This window comes from Panthera pardus, unplaced genomic scaffold, assembly GCF_024362965.1.
Source record: "Panthera pardus isolate Hobbes unplaced genomic scaffold, ASM2436296v1 HiC_scaffold_1, whole genome shotgun sequence".
Lineage (NCBI taxonomy): Eukaryota > Metazoa > Chordata > Mammalia > Carnivora > Felidae > Panthera > Panthera pardus.
The window spans coordinates 40,311,152-40,327,549 of record NW_026526654.1 but is presented as its reverse complement, the minus strand read 5'-3'; the positions used below and the strand labels follow the sequence as shown (position 1 = coordinate 40,327,549).

General features: G+C 40.9%; 1 protein-coding gene across 2 annotated transcripts; it reads left to right on the top strand.

The window, feature by feature from the left end:
• Positions 1–3,947: 3,947 nt before the first annotated feature.
• On the top strand, positions 3,948–13,906 carry ACOD1 (aconitate decarboxylase 1). Of its 2 annotated transcripts, XM_019444145.2 has the most exons (5): positions 3,948–4,057; positions 7,840–8,001; positions 8,778–8,867; positions 10,121–10,326; positions 11,214–13,906. In XM_019444145.2, the coding sequence occupies exons 1-5, from the start codon at positions 4,049–4,051 to the stop codon at positions 12,157–12,159; spliced, it is 1,413 nt and encodes a 470-aa protein (XP_019299690.1). In that variant the 5' UTR covers positions 3,948–4,048; the 3' UTR covers positions 12,160–13,906. The 2 variants fall into 2 exon arrangements, with proteins under 2 accessions (XP_019299690.1, XP_019299692.1); XM_019444147.2 differs by lacking the exons at positions 3,948–4,057; positions 7,840–8,001 and having other exon boundaries at positions 8,778–8,859.
• The last annotated feature ends 2,492 nt before the right edge of the window (positions 13,907–16,398 follow it).

The window sequence follows — 16,398 nt, the reverse complement described above, 5'->3', positions numbered from 1 at the left end:
ATATACTTTGCCCAAAGTTTCCTGTTTTACAGAACCAATGTCATGGTACGTGTGTTTAAATATCCCAAATGAATTAACAAAGAACTGATCAGGGAGACAAACCCTGGCTGCTTGCCAGTGTGACGGATTTCTGATAAAACATAAGCTTTCAAGAAAATGAAATTTAATCATCACAGTTTGGAGACAGACTCAGATTTTGCTCAATAGCAGCACAGGAAGGGCAAGGCAGGAAAAAGAGAAACTGAAATTCAAGTGCACCGAAGTAGCTAATCTGGGCAAAATTGATCAACTTATGGGGTTTTTCTTTTTTAGAAATAGTCTGAATTCTCACATTCTGATCTGCCATTTCAAATATTCCTGATTTCCTCTGACAGCTCATAGTCACAAGCAATCCCTTACAGCTAGCACTGCTCTTGTCAAGATAAAGATCTGTCCATTGTACTCTACTTGCTACTAGAATAAAAGCCACAGCCATTAAAAAAAAATCTTCCTAGCCACTTCCATTGGGAATGAAGAGGGCTTAAATTTTATTCATGTAATAGTATGATTGACTTGTTGAAAGCATCGGGTTTGCATTAACGTATTCAACAAAATTTTATAATATGTAAGTATGTTTGTATGTAACATGTATGGAGTCCTGTGTGGATTCCTAGGTTGTGGTCACCCACAGGGTAAGTCAGTTTCCTGCCAAACAGAACTTTCCCATCTAATAAGGGATATCAGGAGGCCCTTGTGCCCCAAGGGGACATGCAGGTAGGGCATGTTGAGCTAAACTTAGAATGTTGCACAGGGCTCCTAGATGTGGCCTCTGCACTTAGATAGGGGTTTCCCACCTGGGATATTATTAACATTTTGGAGCAGTTAACTTATTGTAGGGAGCTGTCCTGTACATGGCAGCATGTTTGGCAGCATCCCTGGCCCCTACCCACTAGATGCCACAAATCTGGTAAATGTCCCCAGACACTGCCAAAAGTCCCTTGGAGGACAAACTCATCTGACTTAGAATCTCTGACTTAGGTGGAAGATAAGAGAGTTGTGCGGTGACAGGGAATCTCTGGTACTGACAGGGACAAATCCGTTATAAGACGGCCGACAGGGCCGAGAGGGGAATTCCAGTCCCTGCCCGAAGACTCCCCTTCCAGGTTTTTCTTCCCACTCACTTGTGGCAGGCGCGAACAGAATACAAATTGTCCCCTCTGCTTATGCTCAGGACTCAGATCTCTGGAGAGGGATCTCCTCTGAGTCCACCGGTGTAAAATAAGACTCCGATCCACCAAGATCTCCAAGTGCCACTTGGTGTTTCCACCAGCGATCCAGCCTGGTTCCGTAATAGTACAAAGGTCCCTAGGATGATGAATACCTTGGTCCCTTGGGTGTGGGGAGATGCTAAGCCCAATATGAGAAAGAGATAACTAGGTTCAGATCCAAAGGGCCTGGGTAAGGCTGGTTGACAGCTTGGAGTTTATAAATTATCTATTGCTGTGTAACAACCCTCAAGACATTTCCACTTAAAACAACAAACAACTATTGCCTAAACAGTTTCTGAGGGTCAGGAATCCTGGAGCAGCTTAGCTGGGCAGCTCTAGCTTAGGGTCTCTCACAAGGTCACGGTCAAGCTGGTAGCCAGGACCAGTCTTTGAAGACTGGACTTGCTATGGAAAGAGGAGGGTCCAGGCTGGCTGTGAGCAGGTGTGTTCAGTTCCTTCCTGTGTGGGCCTTCCACGGGGCTGGCCCTACATTGCTTTTCCCCAGGGAGAGGGATGGAAGAGAAAATTTGCATTGAAAAACAATCACCCTGGCTTGTACTTAGAGCGAAGAGCCAAAGACAAAAGGAATTCAACAATCCTTTTTGATTGGAGAGGTGCCATCATAGTACAAGTTATCATTTAAGCCCCTGAATACTTAGAAAGTGACTCTAATTACAGAAGGCCTTAGTCTTTAAATTGGTCACAGTTCCACAAAAGTACAAAGTAATTAAACTAGCAAATAACTGAACCAGCTCTTCTTCTGAATTCAATGGTGGCAAAACCTGGAATGTAAATCGGGGTAGCCACTGTGGAAAATGGTATGGAGATTACTCAAAAAATAAAAAAATAGAAATGCCACACAATCCAGTAGTTCCACTAGTAGTATTCAGCCAAGGAAAATGAAAACACTAATTCAAAAAGATACATGTACCTCTATGTTTATTGCAGTGTTATTTACAATAGCCAAAATGTGGAAGCAGCCCAAGTATCTATGAATAGATGAATGTATAAAGAAGATATGGTGTGTGTGCATATAATATGTATTCTATATAATGGAATATTACTCAGCCATAAAAAAGAATGAGATTTTGCCATTTGCAATAATGTGGATCAAACTAGAGAGTATAATACTAAGTGAAATAAGTTAGAGAAAGACAAATACCATATGATTTCACTTACATGTGGAATCTTTAAAACAAAACAAAGCAGAAACACACCCCTAAATACAGAGAACAAACTGGTGGGGAGAATGGGCAAAATGGGAGAAGGGGAGTGGAAGATAACGGACATCCAGTTATGGAATGAATAAGTCACAGGGGCGAAAGGTACAGCATAGGGAAGATACTCAAGGGTCCCATAACAGACGGTAGCTACACTTGTGGTGAGCACAGCATAACATATAGAGATGTCAAATCACTATGTTACCCGAAACTAACGTAACATTGTGCGTCAACTATCCTTCAGTTAAAAAAAAAATACTGGCAAAATCTGAGCCCAGAGAAACTAAATGATGGCACTTCTGCAAAAGCTCATCAGATATGATAAAACTCATCATTCCTTTATAAAGCTTTTCCACGGTGAGATGGTTGAAGTCATCAGAGCCCGTTTTTCATTTCATGTAAAAATGGTCTTAGGAATTTCTCAGATTTTAACTAACCTGTCTTCTGTACCACTATGAGCATAAACCAATTGTCCAAGACTAGACAGCCCAAGGGAAATAACAATTACCCAGAGAAGCAGAGCGAGGTCCAGCCTAGCCAAGCCACAGTGACTGATTAGAAGCAAAGAGGTCTGAACAAGCTGTCAGGCCAGCGTCTTTGGGCAATAATAGCAGGGAAGCAGGCGGTGTATCCTAAGCCAGGAGCCAGGCAGAGGACCAGGAATTGGAGACCTATATATGCAAAAATGCAGTGCAGGAGCAAACAAGTGAACAAGCTGGGGAAAAGTGTGATTAACTCCCAACGCCCTTCTAGGCTCTTAATCTCAAGCTGTCAGGAACTCAGGCTGGCACATCTATCCCTAGACCATGGTGTCCGATGGGGGTGAAATGGAAGGGGAAGATGAGTGACCTTAAACACTGTACATGCCATATTCTTTTGTTCTTAATTTTTTAAATGTTTATTTATTTTTGAGAGAGAGACAGAGACAGAGTGTGAGCAGAGAAGGGGCAGGGAGAGAGGGAGACAGAATTTGAAGCAGGCTCCAGGCTCTGAGCTGTCAGCACAAAGCCTGATGCAGGGCTTGAACCCATGAACCGTGAGCCATGACCTGAGCCGAAGTCGGTCTCTCGACCAACTGAGCCACTCAGGTGCCCCCATGCACGCCATATTCTACTTAACCAATCCACAGGGGACATTTGATTGTTTCTGATTTTTAATCTTATAAGCAAATCTGTGAATTATTTGTTGCTAAGTTTTTTTCTATACATCCATGCTTATTTCCTTAGGATAAATTTTTAGAAGTGAGAATACCTGGATAAAAGAGTGCAAATTTTTCTACTTTTGATGTATGACATCTAAGCACAAGATGCATTCAGTTCCCTGATATCTATGAGAAATCATTTGACCATTGTACATTACTTCCCAGCCTTGTCTAATTCTTCATCTCCAGTTGGGTTAAACAACTCATTGAGAGGAAGTGGAAGTAATCGTACTTGGGAGGTGTTGAAATCATGGAAACTTTAGCGTCAGAATGAAGTGAAAGAGAATGTGCTGGAAAGAATGAAGGGTATAAAGGGAGTCACCTAGCAAGTGAATTACTCCTCCAGTTCACTCCTGAGATAAGCTTCCTCTTTCAACACGATGCTCAAGGTATTGTTATATTTTATGTGCTTATTTAAATCGGTTTTCTAGCTTACCTCTCCTTTTCTCAATTTCCTTACAGCTTCCTGCTTCTTCTTCAAAAAATGGCATTTTAACATTTCTCATGCCTCTGAGCTATTTAATTAACTGTATCTTGTTTTTCATCAGTGTTTTACCAGTAAGAGACATGATTCTGTTGCATACAATTAGGAAGAAAACAAATCATTGCAAGTTCATTGAATTGTAACCTCCCAGTCTTGTCTATGTCCATTATGGCATGGCCAGATTGCCTTTGTAATGATCTGTTTACTGTCCTTAGTTGCCTGGAGAAGATAATCCTATTGTGGCAGGAATCGTAACATCTTGGTTTAGTATTCTAGAGAGCTTAGCACAGTGCCAGACACAGAGTAAGATGTCATGAAATATTTATAAAAGGGTTGCATGTTTTGTCTTAATATATACATTAATCATAGCATATTATTGAAAAGAAATGTAAATGTCATGAGAAAATCAGGAAGACCAAAAGAAGTATTTTAGAAATAGATGGACTACGGACAGTGGGGCAGTTGCATGTTTATTTTCTCATGCTCCCTTCCTCAGGAGCCATTTCTTTGGCACACAGGGTGTTATTCAGAACTTGTCAGGGAATCCCCATGGGGCCCTACCCGCATAGGTCACCAGCACCATGGGAACATGCAAATGGATGCCACAGTCACCTTCCAGGTGCCATGTTGGAGCCCCAACAACAAATCCTCCCTAGGCATACAGCTTTCCCCATAAGGCACTCCCAGGTCAGATCTAACCCTGAAGAGGTAAACAACCAATCACCAAATGCCCTTAACTGTGGGAGCTGTGGGAGTGGAAAGAGACATAGAAAAAAAAGGTCATTTTGCTTAGAACAGGGGTCCAACCAGTTCTCAAAACTCCAAGTTTTCCTTGGTGGATCATCAAGCCAGGGCTTTTTCCTCCTTGCCTCCCTCTGTCCCTAAATATGTTTACCCAAATTTCTAGCAGCATGACAAAGTTATTGTTATTCTCCATCCTAATTAGAAACACCTGTGCCAGCACCCTCTCTCTCCCATTCATGTTCTCTCCTGCTCTCTCCCACCCCAGACTCCCTCACCTTTCTACCAGAGCTTCAGAGACATACAATGTAGTCCATCCTTTTGAAAAAGGCAGGGTTTCCTTGACTCGAGCATCTGAAGACTGAAAATATAGGACTAGCTGGTGGCCAGATTGAGGACTTGTAGCTGGGCACTGGATCCATCTCTGTACCTCCGTGCAGGCACTGTTCTTAGACACCCTGGATCTTCCAATTCAGAAACTCCTTACCCTATAGCTAATGTTTTAAAATGAGGTATCTGGGAGCACCTGGGTGGCTCAGTCTGTTGAGTGTCTGACTCTTGGTTTCAGCAGGTCGTGATCTCAGGGTTTGTGAGTTCGAGGCCTGTATCAGGCTCTGCGCTGACAGTGCAGAGCTTGCTTGGGATTCTCCCTCTCCCTCTGCTCCTTCCCCACTCGCTTGCTCTGTCTCTCTCTCAATATAAATAAATAAACTTTAAAATAAATAAATAAATAAATAAATAAATAAATAAATAAATAAATAAATAAACTGACATATCTAATGCTCAGAGAGACCAAGGAGGTTGTACAATGATACAATACTCAGAGCAGAAAAGGGAAACCACCTGGCATTTACTAGGCAGTACTAAGCGCTAGGCATGTAGTGAAACACAATTGAAGAGTGGATGCTTTTAGCTATACGTAATAGATGTTCTCTTATGCAGATGTGTAGAAAACAAAATAATTGCCTACACATTGAAGAGCTTGGTATTTAAAGGAATTGCAAAGTACTCTGCTGCTTATGAAATGCAAATAACCCTGCGGGTTTTTATTATCTGGTTTGTGGGTGGAAGCAGAATGGTCTTCTCTGCTAGGACCACAGGCACTTCATATTCAGCAAGTTCACAGTGAGCCCATTATCATTGTTCAGCTGCTCCTCTTCCTGTGCTCCCTCTCTTGGCAAATGGCACTGCCATATCCCCATCCCGAACCCGGGCTATTGCAGCAGTCTCTTACCTGCCCTTGTCTACCCCTTGACCCATTCTCTACATGACAGACTACATGAGAGAGCTTTGCAAAACACAGTTCTGATCACATCTACCTTTTTAAAGACAGCACTATGGCGCACCTTTGACGGGAAGTCTTCAGCATAGTGGAACCTCCCCAGCTTGGTCCAAGTCTGCGAATCCCTCTCACCTCCGCCCCTGCATGAAGCTCTGAAGCTGGGGTTGGCCCAAATCACTGCATCCTCTCATGCCTCCAAGCCCCGCCCATGCTGCACCTCTGCCTTTAACCTCCACCCTTGTCCCAGGCCCCTTCACCTGCTGACTCCCTTAAGTGTTCATAGCCAGCCCAGGTATCCATGCCTTCGGGTAATCTCCATCAACAAGAATGAATGGGAAGTCGTTCTCAAGTGTAATTTTAAATATCTTAGTGATCATATTTTTAAAAAGTAAAAAGAAGCTGATAAAATTACTTATAAAAATATATTTCAGGGGTGCCTGGGTGGCTCAGTCGGTTGAACGTCCGACTTCAGCTCAGGTCATGATCTCACCGTCTGTGAGTTTGGGCCCCATGTCGGGCTCTGTGCTGACAGCTCAGAGCCTGGAACCTGCTTCGGATTCTGTGTCTCCCTCTCTCTCTGCCCCTCCCCCACTCACGCTCTGTCTCTCTGTCTCTGAAAAATGAATAAACCTTAAAAAATTTTTAATAAAAAAATATATTTCATTTACCAATATATCTTAAATATTATCATCTTAGCATGTAATGTTTTAAAATTATTAATGAGATGCTTTATATTCCTTTTTTCCTACTAAGTCTTCAAAATCCAGTGTTTATTTTACTCTCATGACACATCCCAGTTTGGACTAGCCACATTTCAAATGCTCAATAGCCAATGTGGAGAGTAGCTACCACGTTGGACATAATAGCACTAGAACATTTAAGAATCACCTAAAGATTTTAATGAAAACACAGAATCCTGTGCTATGCCTGCAAAGCTTCTGGTTCATCTGGGGGTAAGGGGTAGGATAATTCTGGAGGTCTGGAGTAGGGACTAGAATGTTCATTTTTAACAAGAACCCCAGGTGCTTCGAGGTTTGTTTTCCTCTTTAGGAAATGTGGCTTAATAATTACGTGCTCAGTTTTGGAGTTAGACCCAGAGAAATTTGTGTCCAAACTCCACCACGTAAGAGCTGTGGAACTTAGTGATGTCACCTTTCCACATCTGGGTCTCTACACCTGCAAAGCGAGTGGCGCTCATAATACCTACACAGAAACTCGTGGCATTCAATGGATACTGTATTTACAACAGGCAGGACGATGCCTGGCATGTATCTAATAATGGCAGCTCCTAGCTGAATGCACTGCCCCCCACTCAGGCATGCCCACTTTATGGATGAGATGTCCCTCCCATCCTCTCCTAACTCTGTGCTTCCCTCCTCCATAGCCTACCCACTCTGTGATCATCATCTGCATGTTAGTCTGTGTTCTCAGCTGGACTGAGGACGGAAACTGGATATTGTGCACTCCCACATCTCTTTGCCTCACACACCCAGTACAGGGGCTCAGTACTCATCATTCTTCAGGAACGGAACTTAAGTTGATCACCTGAGTTTCTCCTTATGGAGCGAAACTCTTCACATAATAGTACCTCAGGCTCTTGTATAGCAAGGAATGGGCAAATGCAAAGTGAGTACAGCACTGTTCTAACACTCTTCCCTTTAAAGTCTGTCACAGAAAGCTTTGCCAGAGTGATCCATGGCTTGACAGTGGAACACCTGACAGACCACGTCATTCAGAGAAGCAAGAGAATGATTCTGGATACTCTGGGTGTCGGCTTCCTGGGAACCAATACAGAAGTGTTTCACAAAGCCAGTGAATATAGTAAGGTAAGAAGCACAGTGTCTACTTGAGAGATAAAACCAAGTGTACACATATGCCTGCTCGTGAGTCATGCCCACCAATGTGCCCAGAGATGTGTGCTCATGTGCTACTACTACTCTACTCTTCATTTTAGAGATATTACTTGGTGTGTATAGCATTGTTGTATATGGCTTTATGCTTTTCTATGCTCTATTTATCTGAGTTTTAATATTCATCCATATTTTTTACTAAGTTACTATCTAAAGACCAATCTTAAGACTAGTTTTAACACTAGCAATATCACATAATTTATTGTTATTATGACATAAAGCACTTTTTACCTGAGAGTCCTAGAAGCAATAACATCTACCCCAATAGTACCTACCATTCATTCGTGCAAAGACTTTAAGAGTCTCTTGGGAAAAAAGCTGGTTCGGCACGCTGAGCAGAGAGTGGGTGCTTATGCAGTAGACGTAATACCCACTCTCCACAATTAGTCCACCTTCGCCAGTATTTACCCTCAAGGAATAAATAAGAGTAAATTCAGACTCCATCCGCTAGAGCACCTGTGGATCACAGTCTGGGATAGAGCAACAGCATCTCCTCTCCCTTCCATGGACAAAGTTGTGTATTCTTCTACAAGGAAGAGAGGAATCCAATGGTGAAGGCTGCCATCTAGCACCAAGTTTTCAAATAAGGACTCTTAAAGTCATGCCTCCACGATGAGGAATGGTTCTTAAAATGGTGACTTGGCATGCCGTGTTTCCACTCTGTCTTACTGATTGATATTCCTTTCTTTCAGATCTACAGTTCCAATGTGGCCAGCACTGTTTGGGGTCAGCCAGACTTAAGGCTCCCGCCGACATATGCTGCTTTTGTGAACGGTGTGGCTGTAAGGAGGTTTACATCTTTTCTAATTTTAGGCAATCATAATAATTTCAGAGCCAGGAAATATCTCAGAAATTGCTCAGTTTCCATATTTCACTGATAAGTCATTGAGGTTCAGAGAGATAAAGTGGTCGGCCCTCTCTTCTATGTAGTTATTGATGCTTTACACTGAACTGACGCTTTTCAAACACATTGTGAAATAGAGGAAATCAGTTGGAGGATTTAGATAAAAATACCCTTATGGTATCTAACTTTGAACATCTATAGCAAAAAATATAAAACCCGCTATCCAGACTCAATTCCTTTTGTTGTGGCCACTACCAGTTCTTATTCAGTAACCAGCTTTTCATCCATCCTTTCATTCAACAGATATTTACTGAGAAAGAAACAGTGGCCATATGGTGTCTATATTTTCTGAAGCAAAAATCAGCACTTTTCATCTGACAATGTTTATGCTTTGTCTGTGTGTCAGCAGCAGTCTGTATCTATATACAAGATATAATTTAGACACGAATGTGTTGGGATGTCTGAGATAGTTTTATGTTTTGTGGGACAGTAGTTTAGAATACTGAAAGGCAAACACAATAGTGTATCTCAGAGTAAATGTCCAGCAAGCAGTGTCCAGATCAGCCACATCCAAGAGACATGGAAATCGATTTTTAAGTGAACTTCTGGCTATTACTATTTCATATCAGGGATAAGCAAATGGCTAGGATGAAGAGGAATAAAACCTCATAGCAGAAAATAATGATTTTAAAATATAACTTAGTAGTTAATCTGGGTTTGAGAGTTCTTGCAACTTCCTTGTAACTTTGAAATTATTTCATAACAAAAAGGTACAAAAATATATGGCCTGATATGGAATAAATGGCATTAAACTTTCAGTGCAACTTGTCTGGAGGGTGGGGAAGGAAGAGAGAACAGCCGCCTAACTTCACAGCTTTGTTTTTAAGCACTCTTTCCAGGTGCTGTGGCAGAGAGCTCTGGCTACCTGGGTAAGAGCCAAGCTCACTGGGGCTCTCTAGCTGCTCCCTAAAGTCCTGCCTGCTCTAAGCAGAGGACAGCACATCCAGTACCCCGCCATATGATTAAGAATTACAGCCGGTCTACAGGTTTTATTTTCAGATAATCAGAGCTAAAAATCTCATATCAAATAGAGTTATTACTAAATTAAACCCTTACTGGTCCAAAAGCCATTGCATTCAGGTAAATCTAATTTGGTTTTTGGTTGTTGTTTGTGTGTGTATGTTTACATAGATTCACTCAATGGATTTTGATGATACATGGCATCCTGCCACCCACCCTTCTGGAGCGGTCCTTCCTGTCCTGCTGGCTTTATCAGAAGCTCTGCCTCCAAGTCCAAAGTGTTCTGGCCTTGATCTGCTCTTAGCTTTCAATGTTGGGATTGAAGTGCAAGGCCAATTACTGCGTTTCTCCAAGGAAGCCAATGACATACCAAAGAGGTAGGGAGAGAATCTGCCCCATCCAGAGGTAGATGCATTCCCCCTTGACTTGTCCACTGTTCTCTCTGTAGAGCTTTCTCACATAGAGGTGAGTTAGATCAGCTGAAGATATTAACATTAGTGCTGAGAGCTAAGTCAATTCTCCAGCCACACAGCAAACCATATATCCACATACTAAGGTATGACCCCAGAAGAAATAATGAAAAATCCCATTTGGGTTTAGAGAATCAACTAACCACAGCCATAAATAAATTGGGGCCTCTCGTCCTAGGGCGATTCACGTCATTTTGGCACCCAAGGTGCTCTGAATATTCCTAATCTCATCTCAGAGCAGAATCTACTTTGATATTGGCTGAGGTCCTTCAGATTGAGAATATTCAGAAGATCCTGAACCTGACTGTTCAACCCATAGAGCAAAAATAGTCACATGCTGGCTATGTCATGTGATTCAATCTTATATTTATTTTTCCACTTGATCCAGCCTGCTAGCAGAGGAGTAGATTGGAATACTGGGCAAATTTTCAATTTCTGCAAGGCCCTGCATTTTTATAGCTACTTACATGGGATTTCAGCAAGCAACAACTTTTGCCTTTCTGGAAATAACTATAAAGAATTTATTGTGTCAGGCACTGATGGAAGCGTGTGAATTCATTCAAAACTCACAAAACCCTATGAGACAGATATTATTGTCACCATGTTATGTAAGAGGAGACAGGTACAGACAAGTTGAATAACTTTCCCAAGATCACACAGCCAGTACGTGGTAGAGCGGAGATTTGAACCCAGGCAGCAGGGCTCCATTGTCTACATTCCCGACTATCATACCATACTGCCTCCTACTGACTGAGGTCTGTAAATCTCCAACTCTTTGCTTTTTTGCTTTCCAGATTCCATCCACCCTCAGTGGTAGGAACCTTGGGTAGTGCTGCTGCTACATCCAAGTTTTTGGGGCTCAGCATGACAAAGTGCCGAGAGGCCCTGGCTATTGCTGTTTCTCATGCCGGGGCACCCATAGCAAACGCTGCCACTCAGACCAAGCCTCTTCATATCGGCAATGCTGCCAGGCATGGGATGGAAGCCGCTTTTCTGGCAATGCTGGGTCTCCAAGGAAACAGACAAATCTTGGACATGCAGACAGGGTTTGGGGCCTTCTATGCCAACTATTCCCCAAAAGTTCTTCCAAACCTAGATTCCCACGCTTGGCTGCTGGACCAGCAGGATGTGGCCTTCAAGCGGTTCCCTGCACATTTGGCCACCCACTGGGTGGCAGATGCAGCTGCATCTGTGAGAAAGCACCTTGTAACAGACAGAGCCCTGCTTCCCATTGACCGCATTGCAAGAATTGTGCTCAGAATTCCAGATGTGCAGTATGTAAACAGGCCCTTCCCAGACTCGGAGCATGAGGCTCGTCATTCCTTCCAGTTTGTGGCCTGTGCCACACTGCTTGATGGCGGCATCACTGTCCCATCATTCCACAAATGCCAGATCAGCAGGCCACAGGTGAGGGAGTTGCTCAGTAAGGTGGAGCTGGAGCACCCTCAAGACAACCTGCCAAGCTTCAACACACTATATTGTGAGATAAGTGTCACTCTCAATGATGGAGCCACCTTCACAGAGCGCTCTGATACCTTCTATGGCCATTGGAGGAAGCCATTGAGCCAGGAGGACCTACGGGAGAAGTTCAGAGCCAATGCTTCCAACGTGCTGTCCTGTGATACAGTAGAAAGACTTACAGAGATAGTAGAGAATCTAGAAGACCTAGAAGACTGTTCTGTCCTAACCACTCTTCTGAAAGGACCGTCTTCACCGGAGATGGTTTCAAAATCCATCTAGCATCTAATAATTTCATCAGACAGTTTCTCCTGAGGCTTACCAACATCTAAGTGACTTTATATTGGGGAAAAATCAGTGATTTGCTTTATAGAGCAAGGGTTTACTATCGCTCTGCCCAGGAACAAATGAAGCAAGGTGGAGAGAGTCCAGAAACAGAATTGGATGTTTATGGAAGGAGTCTTTTCCTATAAATTCTGCAAGACAGTTCCAATTACCTGAAGAAAAATAATAAATATGCAAGAAACACAGAGAAATTGATTTTATAAGTATTCATAAGGCTGAAATTCAAGTCACCTCTGATTTGCTTGTAAGGTTAATCTTTACAGAGGAGTTCTTTATGAACTTCATGAACCTTAAGATGTGGGAGGAATTTGAACCTACATGTAAGTTTGCTGACAGTCGACAAGGGCTCTGGCCTATTGTGCCACCAACATGTTTCTTGGACCATGGTTTTTTACAAGCCCCCCACAGAAGAGGGGGTGCTACTGGGTTTAAATATAAGGAATTAGTGGGTACAAATCCTGCCCCTACAACTTACTAGATATGACCCTAAGCGTGTTACTGGGTAGCCCTCTGCCTCGGTTTAAAGCAGAAATAAAAAGCGGTATAAAAAGTAAAACAGTTTGGCTCTGGAAGCCATGCTGCTAACCACTACAATATACTGCGTTTTGTTACAAAAAAATTTTTGAGAAAAATATGGACGAAGCGTTTGACATGTAATAAAGAACGACAGCAAAAAATATGTGGGTAATTAAATAACTATTGACTTTGTAAAATAATAAAAATGTCTTATGGGGTTAAAAATTGCAACTTTAGCAATACATATAAGCAGGGAGTTACTATAATTAATGTGCTCTAAATTCTTTATGTCATTCAAGAGAAGGGCAAAGCTATTAACTGTAGACTTTGATTTGTAAGTATGCATGTTGACATTTCCAGGGTAACCATTATAAGACAACAGTAGAATATACCACTTCCAGGTTAACAGAGAGAGAAATATGGAATTAGGAAAAAGAAAATAAACCAAAGGAAGGCAAGAAAGGAGGAGGAAAAGAAATATAAGAAAGGTAGAACATATAGAATATAAAATGATAGGAAAAAATCCAAATATATCTGTAATTACAAGAAGAATAAATGGACTAAATAGTTCAGTTAAAAAATACAGAGACTATGTATACATAAAAAACAATCTTTAACAAGTTTATTAGCATCTAATTTACAAACCATTAACTCATCTATCTTTTGTCCAATTCAATGAGTTTTAGTAAATTTATAGAGTTGTACAAACATCATCACCATCCAGTTTTGGAGAACTTCTCTTCATTTTTTTAAAAGATTTTATTTTTATGTTTTAAAAATTTATTTTTAAGTAATCTTAGGTAATCAAACCCATAACTCTGAGATCAAGAGTCACGTGCTCTACCGACTAAGTGAGCCAGGAGCCCCGGGAGTACTTCTATCATGCCAAAAACAGAGAAACAAATAAAACCCTCATGCTGGTCTGCAATCAATCCCTATTCCCACCTCCAGCCTTAGCAACCAATGATCCATTTTCTATCTCTATGGTTGTGTCTCCTTCAGACATTTCATATAAATGGAATCATACAATATGTGGTCTTATGTGTCCAGTGTCTTTCACTTAGCATAATGGTTTTAGATTTTGCCATATATGTATCGATACTTTATTCTCTTTCACTGCTGAGTAGCATTCTGTTGTATGGATATACTACATTTATTTACCCATCCAGGAGTTGATGGACAGCATATTGTTTCCATTTTGGGTCTACTACGAATAACGTTTCTATGAATGTTCACATGCATGTCTTGGTGTGGACATATCTTTCCGTTCCTGTTAGGTAGATACTTGCGAGTGGGAATGCTGGGTCATTTAGGAAGTACATGTTTAACTTTAGAAAAAACCGTTCTTCAAAGCAGCTCTATCACATTACATATCCATCAGTAATGTGTGTGGGTTCCAGTTTCTCCAAATCCTCACCAACTCTTGGAATTGTCAGTCTTTTTTATTTTATCCTGTGTAGTGAGTACATAATGGTATGTTGTGGCCTTAGTCTGAATTTTCCAAATGACTAACTCTTGCCTATTTTTGACAATTATTTTAATTAAGTTGTCTTCTTATCATTCAATTGTAGGAATTCTTTATATATCCTGAGTATAAGTTCTTTATAGATATACATTTTACAGATATTTTCTCCCAGTCTGTGGTTTGTCTTTTCATGTTTTTAATGGTCTCTTTTAAAGAGAAAAAGTTTTAAATTTTGGTCAACTCCATTTTATCATTTTAAAAAATTTTACTAAAAAAATATAGAAAATAAAAAAAAATTGTTATTGTTCCTGCTTTTGGTGTCATCAGGAGTCGTTTCTTAAAAAATCCAGGGGCTCCTGGCTGGCTCAATCGGTTAGCAGCTGACTTCAGCTCAGGTCATGAACTCGTGGTTCGTGAGTTCAAGTTCCGCGTTGGACTCCGACTGCTGAGCTGGGCTGCTGACAGCTCAGAAGCCTGGAGTCTGATTCGGATTCTGTGTCTCCCTCTCTCTCTGCCCCTCCCCCACTCACACTCTGTCTCTGTCTCTGTCTCTGTCTAAAAATAAATAAACATTAAAAAATAATAACAAAATTAAAAAACCAGTTATATAAGTTATTTAAGACTCGTCAGGATACAGAAAAGTTCAAAGTAAAAAAGTCGGGGAAATATCCATGGAACACTAACAAAAGCAAGCTGGAATAAATAAATGTTAATATTAAACAAAATAGAATTCAAGAAAAAAGCAGTCAGTTAAGCATCCAACTCTTGGTTTTGGTTCAGGTCATGATCTCGTGGTTTCATGAGTTTGAGCCCCACATCAGGCTCTGCACAGGCAGCACAGAACCTGCTTGGGATTCTCTCTCTCTCCCTCTCTCTCTGCCCCTTCTCCACTGGTGCTGTCTCTCTCTCTCAAAATAAATAAACTTAAAACGATAAAGAAAAGAAAATATAATATAAAATAAATAAAATAAAATAAAATAAAATTAAATTAAATTAAATTAAATTAAATTAAAATCTCACAAGAACATTTATGGGGCGCCTGGGTGGCTCAGTCAGTTAAGCAACCGACTTTGGCTCAGGTAATGATCTCACAGTTTGTGGGTTCGAGCCCTGCATTGTGCTCACTGCTGTCAGTTCAGAGCTTGCTTTGGATCCTCTGTTCCCCCCTCTCTCTGCATACCCTCACTCTCACATGCTCTATCTCTCTCTCTCAAAAATAAACATTTAAGAAAATTAAAAATAAAAATCTCACAGAACATTTACAAAAAAGGACCATATACTGAGCCATAAAGCAAGTCTTAACAACTTTTTAAAGGACTGGAAGATATAGATCATTTTCTCTAATCACAATGAAATTGAAGTTCCATATTAAAAAAAAAAATTAGACAAGACTGAAATGTTTAGAAATAAAAATTCCTTGAAATAACTTGGGTCACAGAAGAAATGATCACAAAAATTATAAAACATCTAGAACCTACCAATAACAAAACCACATATATCAAAATTTGTAGGCTATACCTAAAACAGTACTTATAAGTGTGTAAATTTTCTATGGCTGGCTCTGTATCATTTGGATTATGCTGTTCCATAGGACATATTCTGTAACTGTAATTAATTTGTCTGAACATGGTAAATAAAACAGGAGATCAAAGTTGTGGTTTCTACTGTGGCCTTCAGATAAAATTTAATTATCCCGTCTTTATACACCAGAAATTTCTAGGGACAAGATCTAAGGGCTAGTAATAATATCCTCAGATAATCCCTGTTAAAAACAAGACAACAGGCCCCAAGTGGAGTCCTTATGCTAAGTCCCACATCAGTAAAATGAGATATACTTACAGTTTCAGCATTCCCAGAAATGGAATCATATCAAACAGGTCATTCAGAAATTGCCAGATCAGCACCAGTTAGCCAATATGCCTAACAGACCCCCGCCATTCCCCAAAGAAAAGTAACCTTGCAATAACCTATTTTGTCTCATATAACTTCCTTGTTCCTGCTCCCTTCTACCTATAAAAGTCTCTCATCTTATACAGCTCCTTGGAGCTCCTTTCTATCTGCTAGGCTCCATGCTGTAGGATTCAAATCAATTTTTCCTCAAATAAATTCTTAAAAAAATTAATAGGCTTCAGTTTATCTTTACACACCCTTGATGGATGTTTCAGACAAAAAGCAGGGGTTGGGGAAGAAGATCT